Here is a 22,224-nt window from a genome sequence, read left to right on the forward strand (position 1 = left end):
TGAAAGTGTAATAAGAGACTCGGGGACACAGGTGGACAGTGGTCTCACCTTCGATAACCACATCACTACAACAGTCAGGAAATCCTTCTACGTGGCACACCTCATCACTAAGGGCTTTTCATCCAGAAAAAAAGAGGTCATTGTCCCACTGTACTCATTCCTCATGAGACCCTTATAGAATACAACCCCCCGTTTGCTATGTACCTCTCAAGACATCTGCAACAACTGGAAAGGCCGCAGAAATACCTCACTAAAAGAATCACAGGCCTAAAGCAGATGCCCTATGCTGACCATCTAAAAAACTCCAGCTATACTCTGTAGCATATCGTCTACTCAGAGGTGATCTCTGCTTAACATACAAGGCCATGTCAAACCCAGAAATGTTGGACATGCTACACTTAAAGAAATCCCAATCCCTCAGAGCCACATGCTCCAGGGATCTAAACCTTTTCATCACAATGAACAAAACATACTGGAGGGATAGGTTCCTGACCCAGAGACTCCCCAGACTCTGGAATAGACTGCCCATACATGTCAAGCTGAGTGCCTCTTTGGTCCTCTTCAAAAGGAACCTTGGCGATTGGATGGGAGATAGGAAATTCACCCTGGGGATCATGTCAGTCGCCCTGCTAGACAGGGGTCCAGGGAAGTAAATATTGTGAGAAGAAATAGCCAGGGAATTGTTATGGCTAGGCTTGTATAGGCCCTTGGGCCGATAGCCTAGTACCAACCTATGAACCAAATGCTTAGAATTTTAGTTTTCTTTTTTTTGATTTTTTTCAAAAACTGCTTATTTACCTTATTCATTTTTGTCTATACAAAATGCTCTTCCATTCTAATTTTTGACATTCTCCATGAAAAATCAAATGATATTAAGTACAATTAATTTCCATTTACTACCTACTATAATTTATTTTTTTTATAAAATAGGACTTAAAAGTTGTGTAACAGTATGCAATATTTTAAAGATAATCTTCAATTTATAAATTACTGTCTATGTGTGTACCAGCTTTTCTACATTTCAGCCATCATCACATCATTAGAATATCAAAGGTTCATAGGTTCATAGGTTCATAGTGTGTGGCTTTCACCATTGAACAGAGTCAGTGACATGGACTGGGATTCTGTTCCATAGTGTATTTTTGGCATTTAGCTTAAGGCCATGGCTCTGGCACCAGTTATCCATTTCTATGAGACCTCTCTGGAGGATGTCTGTGTCTGATGGAGTGTCAATGCCTGCACTTCAGAAAAATAAATGCTGAACTAGAAGAGTCTGACATGGCACCAGCAACTCTAACCTTGTGTGTTCTGTCCTTGAGCCAGTTGCAACCCATCTTGTGACATATGGGTTTTACATCTGGTGAGCTGGTGCTTTTCTATGATGGTCAAGGTAGGCTGTGTGAACTGATCCAGTGTCTGTAGGTCCCCAATGTCTTTATTTATGAGTTCCTTTAGTTCCCATTGATGCTTTGCCTTTATTTTGACTCATTCGTTTAAACTGTAACTAATCACATCGAATATTTAATGGTCTATTTTCTTAAAAATTAAAAGCTTCTGCCCAGCGTGTTGAAGGGGGTGAATGCCCAACTTATGTAAACAAACTCCAAACTGCACAACATAAGGGAAGGGGGGGTGGCGATCACCTGATGCAATGAGTTGTGTCCCAATGATTTTTTTGATGATGAGTCATAAAGTTTCCTATTTCCTTTTTTACTGAAAGAGAAACAAATGAAACAATGGTTCAAAGTTTCTAAGTGTTGAGTAAATAAATTATTATTTAAAATAAATGATCAGCTGTTGCTGAAACTTCATGCCTGCCTTAATCCTCTAGAGCAGATCAACTTATAGGGGAATGAATCTTTATTTTAATGAACAAGAGTGTAAGCTTCTGGCTGTATGGAGCAAAGAGCTAAAGCCCCAAACGTACCTCTCATTCTCTTAGAGGAAGAAATCTGGACAAAGCCATAAAAAATGGGGGGGGGGGGGGGGCAAAGGCCCAAAAATAGGGACACTTTTTTTAAATACTGCTCTTACAGAGTTAGAAAGTTGATAGAATAACACGTTCTGCATTAGCATGGATTTTCTGAAGGGTATGCAGTCTGAAACTCAAATGTCTGCCATTATTTTCTGACTTCAACCATCAATGACTGGCCAATGATTTCCCAGAATACTGCAATTTTATGAAAAACAGGCCAAAAATATGAGGCAAAAAATCTGGACATTCTGCAAAAATCTGTACAGTTGAGAGGCCCCCAAATGACCAGGGCTGAAGTAGCAGTTCAGGTACAGAATGAACTGACCATGGAGAGGTAAGATAATATGGCCATTTATAGCCCACCAAATGAGCATCAGATGGGAAATGTCTCAACAGTGCTCATCAGATGTACACCAATAAATATGTGACCTCAGACAAGAAGCATTTGGACCAGTGGGCATGTGAAGTGTACAGTCACTGGGGCTCAACAATATAGAACATTACATCATGCTAGTCAATTAACAGGAAGAAGATAGTAATGCAAAATCCTGAAGCAGCTAAGAATGACAGCCTTTTTTTTGCTATCACTTATCTGCACTGTTGGTCTGGAAAGGATGAGGTCTCTGAGAAGGCAAATGTGCATGAAGAGAAGGGAACCACTCATGGAGTTGTGCAGGGTTCTGTGGCCAAACTGGAAGAGGGATTAACAGGACTACTGGGCACATGCTGAAGGGACTCACTGTTTGGGATCTTAAAAGCCAAAAAGCCAATAAAAATGATATATTAAGCTATTGCCTACTTCTTTGATCCTTCTCACGACCTCAGAGATCTAAGGAAACAACCATCATCTGGAGCAACTATACCTCTAACATAAGATATGCTGAAATGTTTGTGGGCTTAATTAATACAAATTCCCTAGAAGAGATAGTTAATAAAGCCAAAAAGAGGACATACTATTCTAAATTAGGTACTCATGAATACAGGCTGTATGTGTACTATTCCTCTGGTTTTTCCTTCTCCAGTTAAGTCAGACCATAAACTTGTGATATTTGCCTTCAAAAACTTCAGTGTCCATGAAACTGACATCTCGAAATTTAAGGCCTTCAGCCCGAAAAACCTCATATAATTGTATGACAAAATCTAAAAATTCTCCCATAACAGCAGCAGTTAAAGTGCAGACTCAAGAATCTGTTTCACAAAGTTGTTCTTTACCCATGTAGGCAAATGAATAGAATTAATAGTTTTATCCAAAACAAAACATATGGGAAACTCAGAAACTTACTACCTTACTAGACCACCAGCATAAATACATTTTACAACAAAAGGAAAAACGAACCTCTTTAAATACTGCAGTCAATCCAAAACTCATCATAACAAAGATACTATATAAAAAATTACCAGGAACATTAAAAATAATATTAAGACTAGTGAAGCAACCCATGGGCTAGCTTTTGAAGTTAAAAAGAACTACTAGTCGTCCTTTAGCTACATTAGGAAACTATGGAACAATACCCAACAATGTTTAGAACTTATCCTAAATGGGACCACCACTTTGGCCTGCCATCGCCAATATATTAACAAACAAGTTTAAACTTTACCCATGAAACATCTATTCAAACTCTACATATCCCAGAATCCCTTAAATGCCCTTTAATTACCAAATAACATATTGTTTGGAAAGTGCTGTCAAAGAGCAAAAAGAATTCCTCCATGGGACTTGATAAAAATACCTGGATATTTTATATACAGCACCAAACATGAGCTCTGAAGCGAGTAGACCAAACCTCCAGTGCAATAGGCACACCTTATTAGATCTTGTAATAACTAATAATCTTACCATGATATCTAACCTCAGCATACATGCCCCTCCTTCAGTAATCGCTGTCCCATAACTTTCTCAATACATAATCTAACATTAAAATATAAACCCAAGTTTATCACCTTCATACCCCAAACTATTCAGAATATCATTAATCTTAAACAAACACTGCTGCCTTTGATTGGTCTCACTTACTTGCTATAAAAGACACCGATGAAGCAGCTAACAACCTTACCAATAGCCTAATGTACTTAGAAAACAAATTCTTTCCATTAGTACAAAGGCTACTTCAACCTCATAAGCATGACTGGATATCTAGCTAACTCAAGCATGTCCTCAAATTATGTGATGAAGCATGGCACAACTGGAAATGGAACCACTCCACAGATTCCTAAGCCAAATATACCTCACTATGCTACTTAGTCAAACAATCCATCTCAAGGCACAAAAGCAATCACTACCAAAACAAACAAATTTTACTTTTAGCCAAACTTAAAAGATTAGGGAGAGAAATCAACCTGCTGACTGGTCAAAAATGCAACAGAGCTCCACTATCCTGTAATCCTCTAACACCATCACATACAAACTATCATGCACTGACTTTCTCAATGAATTCGGAAACCTGCCACACATCAGCAATACAAACCTATCACCAACACAGCCAGCACCACTTTACATTCCAATATTCCATTTCAAAAATATTAGAACCAAAGAGACTGAAACACAATTGGACCAAATGCAAATAGATACTCCCCAGGCTAAGATAACCTAGCCCATTAATTTATTCATCTTTGTAAGGACTCGGCTCCCACCTTCTCACTCATATAAACAACCTCTGTTCAACTCATAAGATTATGTGTCAGATATGGAAAACAGCAATAGTCACTCCTATTCCAAAACTACGCAAGCCAACCACTGCTTCATAATTCTGTTCTATTTCAATACTTCCCACTTCAGGTAAAATTCTAGAAAAAAATTATCTACAACCAAATTACTGTTTATTTACAACAATACCATCTTCTATCCAGAAAACAACATGGATTCTGGTCTGGATGCAGCACTATAACGGGTGTTTACTCCCTCACAGATGACAAGCTATCCAATACAGACAAAGGCAACCTGACAGCAGCCATATTTATTGACCTCACAAAAGCCTTTGATCTAATTGACCATAACTTACTATTTGGCAAATTCACTAAAATAGGCATTAATGACAATGTAAAACATTGGTTTTTAGACTCCCTCACCAATAGATTCTTCAAAGTGAAAGTAGGCAACACCACCTCTAAAACAACTCCTCTTATGAAAGGAGTCCCTCAGGGTTCCACTTTAGCCCGCCTGCTATTTTTCATCTTTATCAACAAACTCCCATCTGATGATTCTCTGATACCTCTAATTCTTTATGCAGATGACATGCTCATCTACAGGTCAAACAAATGATCCCACTATTTTATACAAACTCAGCTCCAACATGACATCCAAACCCTCAACCAGTGGCTAATAGGCCAGAAACTTATACTCAAGCCTTCAAAAAGAAAAGCCATGCTATTTGGAACCAACCAAAAAATAGCCAAAGCACCCTGCTTCCTTAATATTAAAGATGTTAACAATACCACCATAAAAACTATCACATCCTTTAAATACCTAAGCATTTGGCTAGACCAATCTCTTCATTTTCAACTACATATTCAAAACACATGTAAAAAGTTCAACACACTACTTCTTTGGGTGAACAATCTATCGCCTATTCTGTCCAAGCCAGCCAAAGCTGCCGCAGGCAAAGGCATACTCTTATCTCAACTCAGATATGAACTAGCCATTATAGCTGCAGCCTCAAAGAAAAATGACATCACCTTAAAAACTATTTCCAATAAAATCTGCTGCTTCATTACTAACTCCCCAATAATGAACACCACTGCCTATTTCTTGCCAAAGGCAAATGGCTCATAGTACATTTGTCAGCCAATTTCCTACTAGGATCATTAATTCACAAAGTCCTTCCTACTGACACATCATCCCCTCTCACTCATAAACATTTCACCCCCCCCCCACATAATCTCAGGGTTATCTCTCAATCTCAACCCACCCTACTAACTCCAAAAAATACTCTATTGCACTGACCATGCATTCTCCATCCAGCTAAACTCTGGGACTCCATTCCTTTCTTAATCCGAGATGTCCAAAAGTACTCTGACTTCATACAACAACAAAAGGAACACGTCCTCACCCAAGCAAAGTGCAGCTGCAGTCACTCAGGTCACATTACACAAACCCTTCAGCTCTCTCACATCCCTTTATCCCCATTTCATCCTTCCTTATCTCATCTTGTCATTTCCTTACTTACTGCCTCACATTCATCCTACTTCCCATTTCTCTTTGCAGCTCTCTCACACTTCTTCTCCTTTCTACTCCTCTTCCCTCTGTATGCCTCTCACATCTTTTCTCTGTCTTCTCCCCATGGTATCCTTTCCTGAAACTATTCTCACTTACCTCTTGTAATGTCTTAATATCTCTCTATATAATCAGATGCTGCTATCTCTGTAGCATAAGCCACATGGTCATTATGACTACATCTTATCCATGAAGCTCTGATATGTATAATTCCATTTTTATGTCCATGTTTAGACATTAACTGCTTCTTGAACTTAATGTTGTAGCATAGTCTTACATCTGTAAATATGCACATACATTTGTTTTTTTAGCATATCCTTGTATCTATAAATATGTTTTGTTCATTTCTTATGTGATCCTATTCATCTGGGCTGTGCCTGCAAATGTTCTATTGAGATCAGTACACTACCCCAGTAAACAAACATAAATAAATAAACAAACAAACATATCCTCAGTGAACCCACCCATAACTTGTTTAATCTAGGTTTAGCCACAGAATTTGTGTCTAAATTATGGAACTCTGCAATGGTTATGCCCCTCAACAAAATTATCTCTGCCACAGACCCCAGCAATTATAGGCCAATCAGCCTTATAAGTATGATCTGCAAACATAAGGCACATATCATAACTGGTCTCATCAGTTACAATATCAATAATCATATTAGACTAGTCAAAGATCCTGCTTATTCAATTTAATTAACATGTTGACACTGGTAACGCTGTTCACACTGTGTGTATTGACCTAGTCCAAACATTTGACACCATACTTCATGAAGGTATTGTAAGTTAAATGTTTTTAATAGTGATCTTTATTTGGTAAGATGGATAGCAAACTGGCTAAAAGACAGATACCATGTAGTTCAGGTGGCAGGTTCCTCATCTGTAAGTATCTACTGTAGGTAGCCAGCAGTTCCCCCCAGGGCTTTCTACTGGGACCCCTACTTTTTTGGCATTTACATCTCGGATCTCCAACCTAAGAATAGGATATTCCTGCAAACTGTTGTTGTCGAGACCCACTCTGACACCAGTGCCATTCAGAAAGAACTTAACCTACTTAATACCTGGTGTACTGAAAATGGTTTCAAACTGAATGCGAAAAAAAGTGTTATATAGTTTTATTTAGGAAATATCTCCTAACATCAACATATAGTATAGACAATAATCCACTACAAAATGAAAATGTAATCTGAGACTTCACTCGACATATCTAATAACTTGAAAAGCCACAGAGGTTCTTTACCAAGAACACATCTGGCTTAATGTCCCTAAGCTACCAAGGGAAGCTATGGGGTCTTTGTCTTTATTCAGTATCTTACAGATTATTGAAGGGAGATCTGTGCCTTGCCTACTCTGCCATTACAGATACTGTTGTCCTTCATCTTCTTTACCTCTAGAAGTCAAATAGCTCAGCAAAAAATAGAACCAGGGACCTAAATTATCACCAGCTGATACATAGAATATAATGTGGAGAGAGAGCTTCGTTATGCAGAACTTCCCCACCTCTGGAGGTTAAGCAGGGTGATTCATTAATTCATTATCGTCTTTCAAATGGAAGCTAGTTGACTACATGGATACCCTTAAATTCACCATAAAATGATTTGGACTAGCCCCCCCCCCCCCGAGAAAGGTGGTACAGACTAGTGGTGGGTATGGGTAAGGTCTTGATGGTTGTGAGACTAAATTGCCTTGAAACCCCAATGAATGAATCCTATGAGAGGTTGCTGATAAGCATGCAATCTTATTTTATGTAGGGATTTGTCTTCTACTTTTGTTCTAAAGGAAAGATATGTTTGGTGCAAAAGGCAGCTATTTAAAATGTTATTTTAAGAACTGGTGGCCTTCCCCAATAATTATAAATACCATCCACTGGAAAGCCTTTATAACTACAGGAATGCACACTAAAACAGCAATAACAGTTTTTAAAAGTGTAGCTGTGCTTAGACTTGTTTTTCAAGTGAAAGATTTTTTAAGGTGGATACATTTGCATTACAGTCACAAAGATGTAAGTAACTTACTTGATGTCCTTTTAAAAAAATGAATTTCCAATTTTTGCAAAAGACTGTGAAGTTTAATCACGTCTGGCATGTGGGCACTCAGATGATAAAAGCGGAACACACAAATAGGGTGCCTCTGACAATTAATGCAGTGTGCTGGTGGTGACCATAGTGTGCTAACTACTGCCTCAGTCAATCTGAAGAAGCAAAAAGCATTTCAACATCTCCATGACTTATCTCTGTCCTGTTTTATACTATCTTGCAAACATACCTCTCAACATCTTAGAGCAAAACATCTGGACAAAGCCATAAGTAAAAGTGGGACAAAGACCCTAAAATAGGGACATTTTTCAAATATTGCTCTTACAAACTTAGAAAGTTAATAGAATAACATTTTTTGCATTACCATGAATTTTCTGAAGGGTATGAAATCTGAAACTCAAATGTCTAACATTATTTTCTAACTTCAATCTTCAGTTTGCCTTTAATTTGCCAGAAAACCACAATTTTATGAAAAATGGACCACACAATTTTACGAAAAATGGACCACAAATATGAGCCAAAAATCTGGACATTCTGCAAAAATCTGTACAGTTGAGAGATGTGGATACCTGTACCTACTTTTTCCATCCCCCACTCTTTCATTTCAGTCAGTCACTGCCAAAGCAGTTAGGAAATTAGTTTAAAAATTTAATCAGTCAAATTCAAACACTCACATTATACACCCTACCATTATCAGAGTATTTGGTCCAATAACAGAAAAAAGTCTGGCCCACATTTTCAGTCTGTCACTGATGATAGAGATTGTTCCCTACAATTCAAGCAGTCCTTAATTATCTTTATCCTTATTCAATAAATCACTGCATTCTCCAAAGAGCTACAATGCAATTTGAAACCTATGTTCATTTACAAAAACTTTCACAAATATTTATTTTATAACAGGCAAGTTTTTGAATTCATTATTAAGCACGGGATCTTGACAGATGCTCAGCACAGTTTTACAGTACCCTAACAGCTATACATACTGTTGACTGATTAACATTTTCCAAATTGCAGAAAATAGCTATCTCACAGGCATTATCTTTTATAGAACAGCACACATACTTACAAGCGTAGACCACCAAATCCTACTGAACAAATTTCAAGCACATGGATTCAGTTCAAACACCTTACAAAGCTTTTCATTTGATCAGTTGTAAACTGTGTTTGGGGTACAAGCAAATAGTTATACAACAACCGGGAAACCTTCTCTTCAGGGGTACTGAGGGTTTTGTTTTATTCTAAATTCAGACAAAGTATTTAAAAGTACCCCAAACAAGAATACTGCTGCAGCTGCTACAGGGATAAAGCATAAGGTCCTGATACTCCTGGATAGCTTAGCTTTTGCACAGTTTAGGTACATGATATATATATCTTCAGTTGAATATACTAGTTGTAAGTTTGTAAATGCTTTAACTGTTAGTATACAGTAAAATTTCATTAAATGCTTCATTCTGCATCATTGTATGCAGCTGTTATCTCAGACTATGTGCACTGAACCAGTTCAGTTTCACTGTGTTAAACAATGTATGATACTTATGTTGCTAAGTCAGTGTAATGAACTGAACTGAAAAGTCATTCTTAACTGCTTTGTGCTCGGGTAATGGCTAAAAACGATCTTCAGTCCACCTAATCCATTATCAAAAGTGTAAATAAAGAAAGTAAAAACATTAATGACAGCTGGCAAGAATACAGTGTTTACAAATAACAGTGAGTGAAGAAGAAATTAAAAAAAAACTCATCTGCATTTATTGCTCCATGAAGAAGATGGACAAAAAGATACCTTATTTTCTTTGTCCATAAAAGACTACTAACTTCACAACCCATGTTATAATGTTAAAGCTTTTACTTTTCAGAATTCTTACTAGGGTTCTTGTTATATGCTATCCAGCCATCATGTTTTCTGTTTAATGCTGACTAGCTAATGTCATCAGGTCAAACAATATATTTATTTCTATTTTTGCAGCTGCATTCAGGTGTGCTGACTGGTCAAAATGCAGTTGCTTTTCACATTACACACCCTTACCTACCCAATGCAAATAGATGGCTAGATAAATATATATGGGCTTGCTTTTCCTCAGAAACAGGCTTGGAGTGGATAAATCAAATTCTGAGCCTGAAATGAAAAAAATAATTATGGTAGCTGGCCAGAATCCAGTTTTAACAAATGCTAGTGAGTAACAAATCAGCAAGAAAGACAACTAGCCTGGATTTATTAATTCATGCAGGAAATGAAGGAAAAAGTATACCTATTTTGCTTTTATAGATTCGTAGGCGATTACCAGGGTAACAACCCCAGGAGGCCTTTTTAAGCCTAGCCATACTTGCCAACTGTTTCTAAAAGGTTTTGATACCCTTGGGTAAGTTAATGAGTATATATAGGCTTGGGCATGGGTGGTCAAGCATTTGCAGCCTGCCTCTGTCTAATATAGACATATGTACCAGAATAGGGATACATTTCATATTCCCATCCACTGGCCCAAGTCATGCTTGAATAGGGCTAGGGAAGAACTCTGCTTCACATGGACAGGAAGCCTGTTCCAGAGAAGAGGTAGTCTCTGAGACACATTACATGTACCTCCAACATGTCCTACTTACTTTGCAGATGAGGTTTAGGTCCCTAGATTGGGTAATTCTGATGCTATTTGTTTGATGGTTGTCCAAAAGGTCCATCACAGTGGGATCAGAGGATGCTCTGTAGGCAAGGCATAGATCGCCTCTCAGCAGCCTTTCAGAGAACAAGTACAGTGATAGAGCTTTGAGGTGATCTACATAGGGCATGTTGTTTACACCCTGTATTCTTTTTGTGGGGAGCCTCTGTGGATGCTCCCCTTGTTGCATCTACTTGTTCATGTATACACTGATGGGGGTACTGTACTCAGTGACTGTTCCGATGAGGGATGAGTACAGAGGAACAATTACATCCTTGAACTTAGATGACATACCTGTGCTTATAAGTTGTGCAGCAGAAAATGATTTCCTTACTTCTATAGGCACAAAATAGTTAAAGACCAGGTTACACAGAGTTCTTCCCTAGCCCTATTCAAGCATGACTTGGGCCAGTGGATGGGAATATGAAATGTATCCCTATTCTGGTACATATGTCTGTATTAGAAATTGGCAGGCTGTAAATGCTTGACCACCCATGCCCAAGCCTATATATACTCATTAACTTACCCAAGGGTATCAAAACCTTTTAGAAACAGTTAACAAGTATGGCTAGGCTTAAAAAGGCCCCCTGGGGTTGTTAGCCTGGTAATCACCTATGAATCTATAAAAGCAAAACAGGTATACTTTTTCCTTCATTTCCTGCATGAATTAATAAATCCAAGCTAGTTGTCTTTCTTGCTGATTTGTTACTTGTTCCCCATTGGCCCTTTTTTTCAATTATAAAGGAATTCCCAATACTATTCTAGCATGTCCAAAGGTCAGTTGTCAATCTCCTCTCTGGTCCAGCTGGTGAATCTGGGAATCTTGAGGCAATGTTACAACTGCTTCATGTACACAGACAACACTCTCCTCCTCCCAACAAATTCCAGCACATGTGAGAGATACAACCATATAGCCAAACTGGAGGCTAAGCTCTCTCTACTCAGTACTGGCATAACCAGTCAGGAGGAGAAGGAAACCACACTCACTACAATTCCAGTCTCACATAGACCTACCACGACAGCAAACCAAACACATAAACACACAAAAACATACTCAGAGGCTCTAAATAAAAATCTGCCTAAGCAGCAGAGACCTCCAAAGCAGACACCCAAGCAACCGCTACCCCAAAACAAAACACGTGCAACACATAGCTCACAAAGCCAGTGTGCCGAACAGTCATAGCCCTTAAGGCTAAACAACACACCTGATACACTTGTAATAGGTGACTCTATAGTCAGGCACACTGACGTCCTGCTCACCAGGCTGAACAAGGAGAAGGTCACGTTGAGCTGCCTGTCGGGTGCTAGGATCCGCCACATAACACACGCACTCAGGTCACTCCAAGGCAAGTACAAATATGACTCAGTCATTGTCCATGCTGGTGTGAATGACCTGAGACGTACCGCCCTGGACTACATGAAAAGAGACATAGAGGAGCTCTCTGAGCATGTAGCCCAGGCTGGTATGACCCTGACCTTGAGTAGCATCTTACCCTCACCAAGAATGATGCCACAATATGAAGACAAGATGATCAATTTCAACAATTGGCTTAAGTATTGGTGTAATTCAAAGGGGATCCAATGCCTGTCAGCCTGGGATGACATGCTCGACAAGCCACGATGCTTCGCTAGGGATGGCTTGCACCTGTCACCCCTGGGCTTTTGGATATTGGCAAAGGCTCTTGCTATCCCCATAGTGCCTTTTTTAGGCAAGGCTCAAAAGACAAACCCACCTCCATAGGTATCACAAGGGATAAGAAACTAAGAGTAATGCTACTCAACGCCAGAAGTCTATACCTCAAGATGCACACTCAAAACTCTTCTTAGCATGGAGAACATCGATATCTGTGCAGTAACAGAAACCTGGTTCAAGGCTCCCGAGAGCACCCCAGCACTACCAGCTTATACCTCATACCATGCTTTTTGGCCCCAAAACTTGGACTGAACCACAAAAGGAGGGGGAGTATCAATATTCATCAAAGATACCCACACCTCCAGGTTGGTGGCACAGCACAAAGCATCAGAGATTATCCATGTGCAACTAACAGTGGGTAAAACTGCCTTCCAGTTTATAGCCTGCTACAGACCACCCTCCCAGACTCAGGAACCCCACTCGGCCTTCCTGAGAACACTGGAAAATATGAAGGTCTCTCCAAACACCATTATATTGGGCGACTTCAACTACCCAAACATAGACTGGGAGCATTACTCTAACTCCAACACCCTAGCCCAAAGGTTCCTAGAATTTATAAACTCAAATGCTATGGAACAACTTGTTGCCACTCCCACAAGAGGGGAAAACATACTGGACCTGATCATCACCAACATGGGGACTCTATGCTCCAGACCAAAAGTGTATCCCTCACTGGTAAGATCAGACCATAAACTAATCTCACTGGATATTCACATCCCAACCCCACCCCCTGCCCAGAAAACCACAGTGAAATACTTCTCTAAAGCAAATTTCGCACTCCTCAAAACTGAGGTGGAATCCTTCAAAGCCCCCAGGCCTGTGGAAAATACGGCCCAGACCGCAGAATCCTTTATAAACACATTCTATGAACACCTTCAGGAATGCATGGATCATGCAATCCCAAATAAAACCAAGACCCAATCCTCCAAAGGCAGACGTCCTGTCTGGTGGACCCCAGCCATAAACAAACTATACAATAGAAGGAGGAAGCCACTACATGATGGAGCAAAATCCCAACAAGGGAAGGCATCTCTGATCAGTATTAGCAAAAAACTACGGGCACTCATAAAATCGTCTAAGGCCAGCTGCGAGAGAAAAATTGCACAGGACACTAAGGATAATCACAAGGCTTTCTTTAGTTATGTTAGGAACCTGGGTGGGAATTCCCAGATATGCTCAGAATGAGTCCAAAATGACAAAAAATACACAGAACCCACAGACATTGCCAACATCCTAGCTGACAGGTTCAGCGCAAACTTCTCCCCCCCCACCAAAAGGGCTTAATATCTATCCCAGCAGAGTGCTGCCCCCCTGACATCTCAGATGTTCAGGTAAGAGCCGCCCTCTCCAAAGCAAAAAACACAGCATCAATGGGACCAGACGGTGTCCTGGGCTGCATCCTGCATGAACTCCAAGAAGAGCTAAACCCAAACATAAAACTACTGTTCAATCTCAGCCTTACTACAGGATATGTACCCAAAGAGTGGCGTACAGCAACAGTGATCCCTCTCCACAAAGGTGGTGCCTCAACGGATCCTGGAAACTATCGCCCCATAAGCCTGACTACCTTGGTCTGCAAAGCTATGGAAAGGATCATCATGGACCTCATAAATAAAGATATTGGGGACCTACAGACACTGGATCCTACCCAGTTCGGCTTTGTTAAGGGCAGATCCTGCCTATTAAACCTGGTCGATTTCTTTGGAACAGTCACCAAGGCCATTGATGAGGGGAAGGTGGTCCACACAGCCTACCTGAACCTCGCAAAAGCCTTCGATACAATACCCCACTCGGGCATTATAGATAAGCTCACCAGCTTAAATATAAACCCTTATGTCACTAGATGGGTTGCAAACTGGCTCAAGGACAGAACCCACTTGGTTAGAATTGCTGGAGCCATGTCAGACTCCAAACCAGTTACAAGTGGCATCCCACAAGGATCAGTCCTGGGACCTCTCTTGTTCGGTATATATTTCTCGGAGGTACAGGCAAACACGGAAGGACTGTGGCTGACCAAGTTCACAGATGACTGCAAACTGGGCACCATAATCGACTCTCCAGCCGACACAAGCATCCTCCAAAAGGGCCTCATAGAAACAGACAACTGGTGCCAGAGCCATGGCCTCAAGCTAAACGCCAAAAGTGTATAGTCATCCCCTTTGGCAAAACAAAGTGCCCACAAATTACCACATAGGTGGTAATCCATTAAGTACAGAAGAAGTAATTAGGGACCTGGGGACCCAAGTTGATAGCAATCTCTCATTTGACAACCACGTGGCCAAAGTGGTTAGAAAAACATTTTATATAGCCCACCTAATCATGAAGGGATTCACATCTAGATCAGGGGAGGTCATTGTGCCTCTTTACTCATCCCTCATCAGGCCCATAATTGAGTACAATGACCCTTTTGGGATGTACCTTACCAGACACCTGCAGCAACTGGATAGACCCCAAAAGTACCTCACCAAGAGGATCAAAGGGCTCAAACAGATGCCATATGCTGCCTGGTTAAAGAAACTCCAGCTCTACTCAGTGGCATACCGCCTGCTCAGAGGCGATCTCTGCCTGATGTAAGCCATGTCCAAATCGGAATTAATGGACATGCTGCACCTCAGAAAATCCAAATCCCATCGTGCTACGCGCTCGAGAGACTTGAACCTCAGCACTGAAATAAATAGGACATGCTGGAGGGACAGATTCATAACCCAGAGGCTCCCTTCACTCTGGAATAAAATCCCAGTCCAGGTTAGGCAGAGTCCCTCATTGACTCTCTTCAAGAGGAATCTTGATGAGTGGATGGGAGATCATAGGTTTACCCCGGGTATCACTTCTGTGTCACTGTTAGACAGAGGCACAGTATACTGACCTCGAAAAAGGGCATAGCAAAATTCATTTAAAATGGGTGGCGAAAGCCAAACACACTCTGGCTAGGCTTATAAATGCTCTAGGGCAGATAGCCTAGTATGAACTTATGAACCTACCATAGGGTTCACTCTTAGGGGTGTATTACCAATGTGGTACTTTCCAAAGATGTAGCCATCTTCCCAAAGGATACTATTATGCATTTCTTGGCTTTGAGTTTTGGACCATGGCACTGGTACCAGTTATTGGTCTGTGTTACGTCTTCTTGGGGGGTATTTGTGTCTTTGGGGGGATTCTATACCTAGTTTACAATCATCTGTAAATTTGGTCAGTCAGAGGCCCTTCATGTTGGCTTTGATTTCAGAGAATTAGATGCCAAAAAGAAGCAGTCCCAGCACTGAACCTTAACGAACTCTGCTAATGACTGGCCTTTTTGTAGGAGTAGACTTCCCTATCCTAACTCCTTTGGTCCCATCTTTGAGGCAGCTAGCTTTCCAGCAGGTGACACAGGGGTTTATACCTAATTTTGTGTGTTTGTCTACAATGCCAGAGTGGGGTACTGTATTGAATGCTTTGGCCAGGTCAAGGTAGACAGTATGCAATATTTTGCCCTTGTCCAATGCTCTGGTGACCTTCTCGAAGAAGTCCACCAGATTTAATAGGCATGATCTGCCCTTAACAAGAATCTAACTGGGTTGGATCTCATGTCAGAAGGTTTTCACGTGTCATTGTTTATCATTTCCAGGATAATTCTTTCCATAGCTTCTTTCTTTTCTGACAATAGTCAGATCTATGGGTCTGTAGTTACCTGGGATCATAGATGGCCTACTCTTGTGAAGAGGGATAAGAGTTGCAGTCCTCCATTCAGTTGGCCTGAAGCCTGTCTGACCACTATGGTTAACTAGTGATTCTAGTGGTCCTGTGGCATCCTGGAATATTACTGGAGCCCATTAATGCAGTCTTCTTGGCCTTGGAGCATACATTGAGAATCTGTCTCCTTGTAATAGTTAGGAGAGTTATAGTTGAGGGTACTTGCTGAGGGGGTAAAACTGGAGCTAAATTTGTGAAACAATATATTTGCTATATCATTCAGCTCAGCATACTTCATTTACAATTAGTTTGGCACATTTTTGTATATTGCCTTTGAGGTTGTGCACATAGCTGAAGTATGTCTTGCAACTTTCCTTATCCTGGGAGGCTATTTTACCTCACATTTGGCTTTAGTAGACTTAATTAGCACCCTGAGTTGCTTGTTTAGTTTGACGAGGGAGTTTTCACCTTGATGGATGTTACACTTCATAATTTTTGCCATGATTTTCTTCCTTTTGTTATACAATCTACTGATATTGGGATTCTACTAGGGTAGCTTGTTTTTTGAGCTTTCCCTGTACTTATTCCAGGTAAGTACAGCTGTCTCTGTGTATTCATTATCATGACTGTGCAGAGTTTCATGAACAAATCCACATGGGCAGCAGTGTTCTCAGGGTTTGGGTGTCACTTAATAGAAGGAAGTCCACTTTCGAATAATTCCTAAAAGTTCCAGTGTTAGATCAAGTGCAAGGTTTTATTTTTATTCCAAAGGAGACGGCTTTATGAGGAGTGCAATGTTCTCCCATGCGTGTGAGGACCAGATCAAGGATGTTAGCACCCCAAATGGCTATACAGACTAGCTGGTTTAGGGTGTTTGTATTTACAAATTCCAGGAATCGCTGGGCATGCATGTTTTAAGTCATGTTTGACTCCCAGTCTATACTGGGATAGTTAAAGTTGCTCATGAATATGGCACTGGGTCTAATGGGGAGTGTCTTCAGTATGTTTAAGTATGTGTTATGGGTTTCCTAGGTCATAGACAGGGACCTACAGCTTGCAAGGATATGATATGGGACTTTTCATATGGTAAACTGGACATAGAGAAGCTCATGTAAGTCATACTGTTTGAGTAGACTTGAAATGTGCTTGTTTTCAATATAAATTGAGAGAAGCCAACCTTTTGGTCCTTCCTGTGCAGTAACTGGTTTAAATGTGTGGAAGGCATTATAGCCTTGCACTGATGATGGGTTCTCTCTGCGTCGTTAAACTATGTCTCAGTAACTGCACAGAGATCTACATTCTCCAGTTCTTTTGAGTATAAATGCAGTTACAAACTGCAGAATACATATTATAAAATGTGAAACTTAAGGGCTGGGAGTCCTTTTATGGGTTTACAGGAGTGGACCTTGAATGAAGTGGGTGTACTTAAAAGATGTGGTTATCTTAAATGGGGTGAAATTGTATTGGGATTAAACCCTCTTCACAGTGCATTGCGGGAGGGAACTGTCTACCATGAAATGCATTTTCTTTCTTTTCTGCACGTCAACATTTTTGCTTTTACTTTTATTTTGTTGTGGACATATAATAGACCACATCCAGAGAGTTCAAAGATATTAAATTAGTTTGATGATAACCAAATACAACCATCTGCCCTTACATACCTGCATACTATTATTAATGTGCTACGCTTTACTACCTTTCTTCAAATACACTTTCTTAAACAGCTCCAATATTTTGAATAGGAAAGGGTGAAACAGGCAAAATTATTGCTCAGTATTTTAGATATGTATTTGCAAATATCTGTCATGTTTTTACTAGTTCATTTGCATTGTTTAATTCTAAACACATACTGTTACTGAAAACCAAGTGCAATATATCTATATCATAAGTCAGTCCTTCAAAGGTAGGGTCATAAAAACAAATTGTGGGTGTGAAGTACTGCACACCCAAGTTACAGTAACCACCACAAAACTACAGTTCTGCAGCATGCTATCATACCCCCTCGTGTCACCCCAAGAACGCAGCCACTTTCTTAATAAAATTACAGCCTCCCTATAATGGAAAATACCTTTCTATCTGGTGACCTGAACTACCCTTTCTCTGACTGGGAGAGCTATACCTCAACCAGTAGTCAGGCACAAAAATTACTCGACTTCATAAAATTCAGCACTCTTGAACAAACTAAAAAATGCCAAGGAAAGGGAAAAAATGCATATCAGATATCAAAACATCCTTGCATTCCTCATATACACCAGACCAAACCTAACACAGGTACCACATAACCTGGAAACCATCTTTAAGTATTTTTCAAATGGCAATAATGGTGTCCTGAATAATCAACTTCTTTAATTCAGCTGGGCCTGTATAAATATTGTAGGAAATTCTGCAATAATCTGAGATGAAGTTACAAATCACATTATTTAACCAAAAGAAAAGAGCATACAAAACCTTTAAACTTTACCTAATACAATCCAGAAAGGCTATGGTCAACTCCATCAAAAAGAATTTGGTAAAACGAGTAAAAGAAACAAAGCTTTGTTGGGGATAACACTTGACATTAAGACAGGTGACAATCATAAGGCCTACTACACACACACATCCAAAAAATGAAGAGGAAGAAACAAGAATGAAGTAATTTAGAATAATATGGTGTCAACATAACAGAGCTAATTCACTAACACGTATTTGTAGCAAATTTCAGGCCAAAAAGTGGAACCCCACCCACTTTTTCTTTCTGCAACATAATCTCACCTGTAATTGCATCTGAAATGGTCACCTCTGCCATCATTAAGGTTAGAGACACCAGTTTTAAGAGACCAAATAAGATAGCAGGAAGCCTAATCTATCTATCTATATAAATAAATAAATATATATATATATATATATATATATATATATATATATATATATATATAAATAAATAAATAAATATATATATATATATATATATATATAAATAAATAAATAAATATATATATATATATATATACACACACACACACACACACACACACACACACACACACACACACACACACACACACACACACACACACACACACACACACATTACTCACTGAGCATTAAAACGGGGTCTGTAACATCCAGAATTATTATATTGTTGGATCTTGTGATCCCAGTTCACAAGGGATACACTTCAACAGACCTTAGTAACTACAATTGAAAGCCATGCCACAGAAGTAGTTGTCTCACTTTAAATAGCTCATAGAACAAATACAGTTTGTTGTATGTCCAGTGCCTAGCAAACCTCCACTTGTACCAGCACAATTAGGTTACAAGAACTGCTACTTTATACAGCCAAGAGAGGTGAGCATTTATCCACTGCTCATTCCCACCCTTCCCTGCCCGGCTATTCCAGTGCCCAAGATGCTATTTGACTCAGGTTATCTAGGCTCTATTCAGGGAACTAGCCCTGTCAAGACCACAGAGCCAGGTTTCTTTGCCCATTTTCTCTAGTACTACACTCTCTTCTGGGTTCTATATATCTGGTAACTCACCAAACTCCTACACCCCTCATCACATTCACTGTTCCCTGTTTGCCCAGCTTCTTCCACTAACTCAGTCTGGAGTAATCAATCTTGTTGTCACAGCTGACCAAAGATGTACTGCACCTCGATTCTTAGGTGCATTGGAATGAAGGACTTAGTTTTTCTACTAATGATTCATGATGCATATTTGGAAATGAATATAATAATCTGATATGTGGAGTAATGTTATTTTTTTAGTGTTCTTGTTTCTGTTTCCTATCTGTAACTTGTCAATAGGTATTATAGGATGTCACTGCCTTAAGGAACATCATGTAAGGTATACTAATCCAAACAAGCACAGGCGCATTATCCCAGAGAGGAATCTCATATTTTTTGCCAGGTTCTTGTCTGTCCCACAGGGTGATATTTCAACAGAGATTGACTGCATTTCAGTATGTTGCTCAATTATTTCCCAGCATCAATTTTGCTAACACTATGGAGGATAATCAGAAATAAGTAGGGCTTGTGCAAAGAGCTAGTTGCCAAGGGGTCTATATTATATGAACGAAGTTTTATAACTTCAAATACCATATGATCGACACCATATGGTCGAAGTTATAAAACTTTGAATAGTAAAAAAAAAAAAAAAAAAAAAGAAAAAAAGTAACCTAACAGGTTAAAGCAGGGGGTCAAGCCCCTCTGCACCCCCACACCCCCGCTCTTTAAATATACCAACTCAGGGATCGCACTACAGTGCAGTAAAGGGAAGTCTTCCCTTTACCTACACCCCTTAGTTTAGGGTTTATTCTTTTATTTATTTATTTTTTAACTATTCAGAGTTTTATAACTTCGATCATATGGTGTAGATCATATGGTATTCGAAGTTATAAAACTTCGTTCATATAATACAGACCCGTTGCCAAGTGCTGGTGTTTGTTTTATTTTAGCTAGTTTCATAGGATGTGACTAAAACAGCCAGATCTGCATCTCAGATGCACTTAAGTACAAAAATGTGTATTTGAGATGCAGCTCTAGATATATATTTGGCCACATTTTGTGACACACTGGCTCACGGTAATTAGCATTGTACATAAGCTGAATATCCCTTATGTTTTGCATTTTTGTTATGGTGCAATATTTGAAAAGAAAATTGATTGGTGTTAGAGAAAAATAAACCCATGCATACATTTTTGGTTTGCTAATAATGAAAATGTTTGTTCGAGTGTTTGACTCTCTTACCTTCAAAGAGTCTACCAGATCTTGTACAAGAAAAAGTCTTCTCAGCTCCTTCACTGTGTTGTTGACATATGCATGCAAGCAGTCTGTGTATTTCTGAATCTGTTCTGAGGACAGTGCAATTTCCATATCAAGATAGGATCTGGCAGACAAAAACAAAGAATCATAGTGACTGTTATGATGCTGAACACACTATATTTATGTTTCTTTCAACACAGTACACAGTATTCATTTCAGAACTGTCCAACTAAGACATAGGTCTTCTGATTTTTGATATTAAATATGTTTTTGCTAGACCATTCTTACTGGCTTGCATTACCTAGTCCACAGAGTCACAAAACTAGGCTACACTCAGTACCTCCTCCTTCCCCTCACCAGGGGTCTCCAATGCTACTTACCTTAGTTTTCTCTAGGCCAAAGTGGTTTGCTTATCCTTTAATAGTTTAGGGGGAGATCAAGGCATTTGCATCGCTGAGTCACAGCCAGGAGCATTGTGAGCAGATAGTCCTTTCTAACAGTCCCCAGTGATTCCTGAAAGTAGCAGATGCTGAGTAGGGGGGGGGGGGGTATTATGAAACCACTCCCCTCCATGCACTACAAAGCACTGCTCAGTTGTATAGTGTTCTGCAAGCTTCACCTGGGGTGGCATTAGCTGCATGAACCCATCTCCCATGGCTGACAGTTTAATTACAGTCCAACTGATTCCACTCTTATTTCTGGTGATGTCAGCAACAGCAAACCCATAACACAGATGTCTGACTTAGGCTTTCTATTTTTCAGAAGTTTTGTAGCTGAATAGATTAAATCAATAAGAAAAAAAAATGACAGATGTGCCATGAGTGGTACAGGTTTAAATCAGAAGCTTTATTTACAGTGAAGTATCAATTTAATTACATTTAACTCTTAGGTGAAGCAGTTAATGTCCATATCACCTCTGGGAGAATATTTGAAAACATGATACATGTATAGAGTTCTCCCTTAATGTCACATACATTTGCCTGCCTGAAAATGAGCAATTCACCTTTGACTTTTATCTTACAATTTAACTTAGGATTAATATTTTTTACCTTATTTTTAAACTAATTTCAGAATTTATATTAGAGACAAGAATAATTCACAAGGACTAAGGTAACAAAAACAAAAACATTCATATCTTTATAAAAAAATGACAAACCAAAATACCGGTGAAAAACTCACGTCCATTAGAAACAGAAATGCAGCAATGAGGAGACAGGACGCAGAACACGGCTGAAGTAAAAAACTTTA

General features: G+C 39.5%; 1 protein-coding gene across 3 annotated transcripts in view; it reads right to left on the minus strand.

The window, feature by feature from the left end:
• Positions 1–22,224, minus strand: part of RTN1 (reticulon 1) — a 1,542,311-nt gene that overhangs the window by 80,783 nt on the left and 1,439,304 nt on the right. For all 3 annotated transcript variants that reach the window (XM_044074464.1, XM_044074463.1, XM_044074465.1), the window contains one exon: positions 20,962–21,100. In XM_044074464.1, the coding sequence (XP_043930399.1) occupies positions 20,962–21,100 (139 nt within the window). The remainder of the gene's footprint in view (positions 1–20,961; positions 21,101–22,224) is intronic.

This window comes from Protopterus annectens, chromosome 6.part0, assembly GCF_019279795.1.
Source record: "Protopterus annectens isolate FY-2018-M chromosome 6.part0, PAN1.0, whole genome shotgun sequence".
NCBI classification, from domain to species: domain Eukaryota; kingdom Metazoa; phylum Chordata; order Ceratodontiformes; family Protopteridae; genus Protopterus; species Protopterus annectens.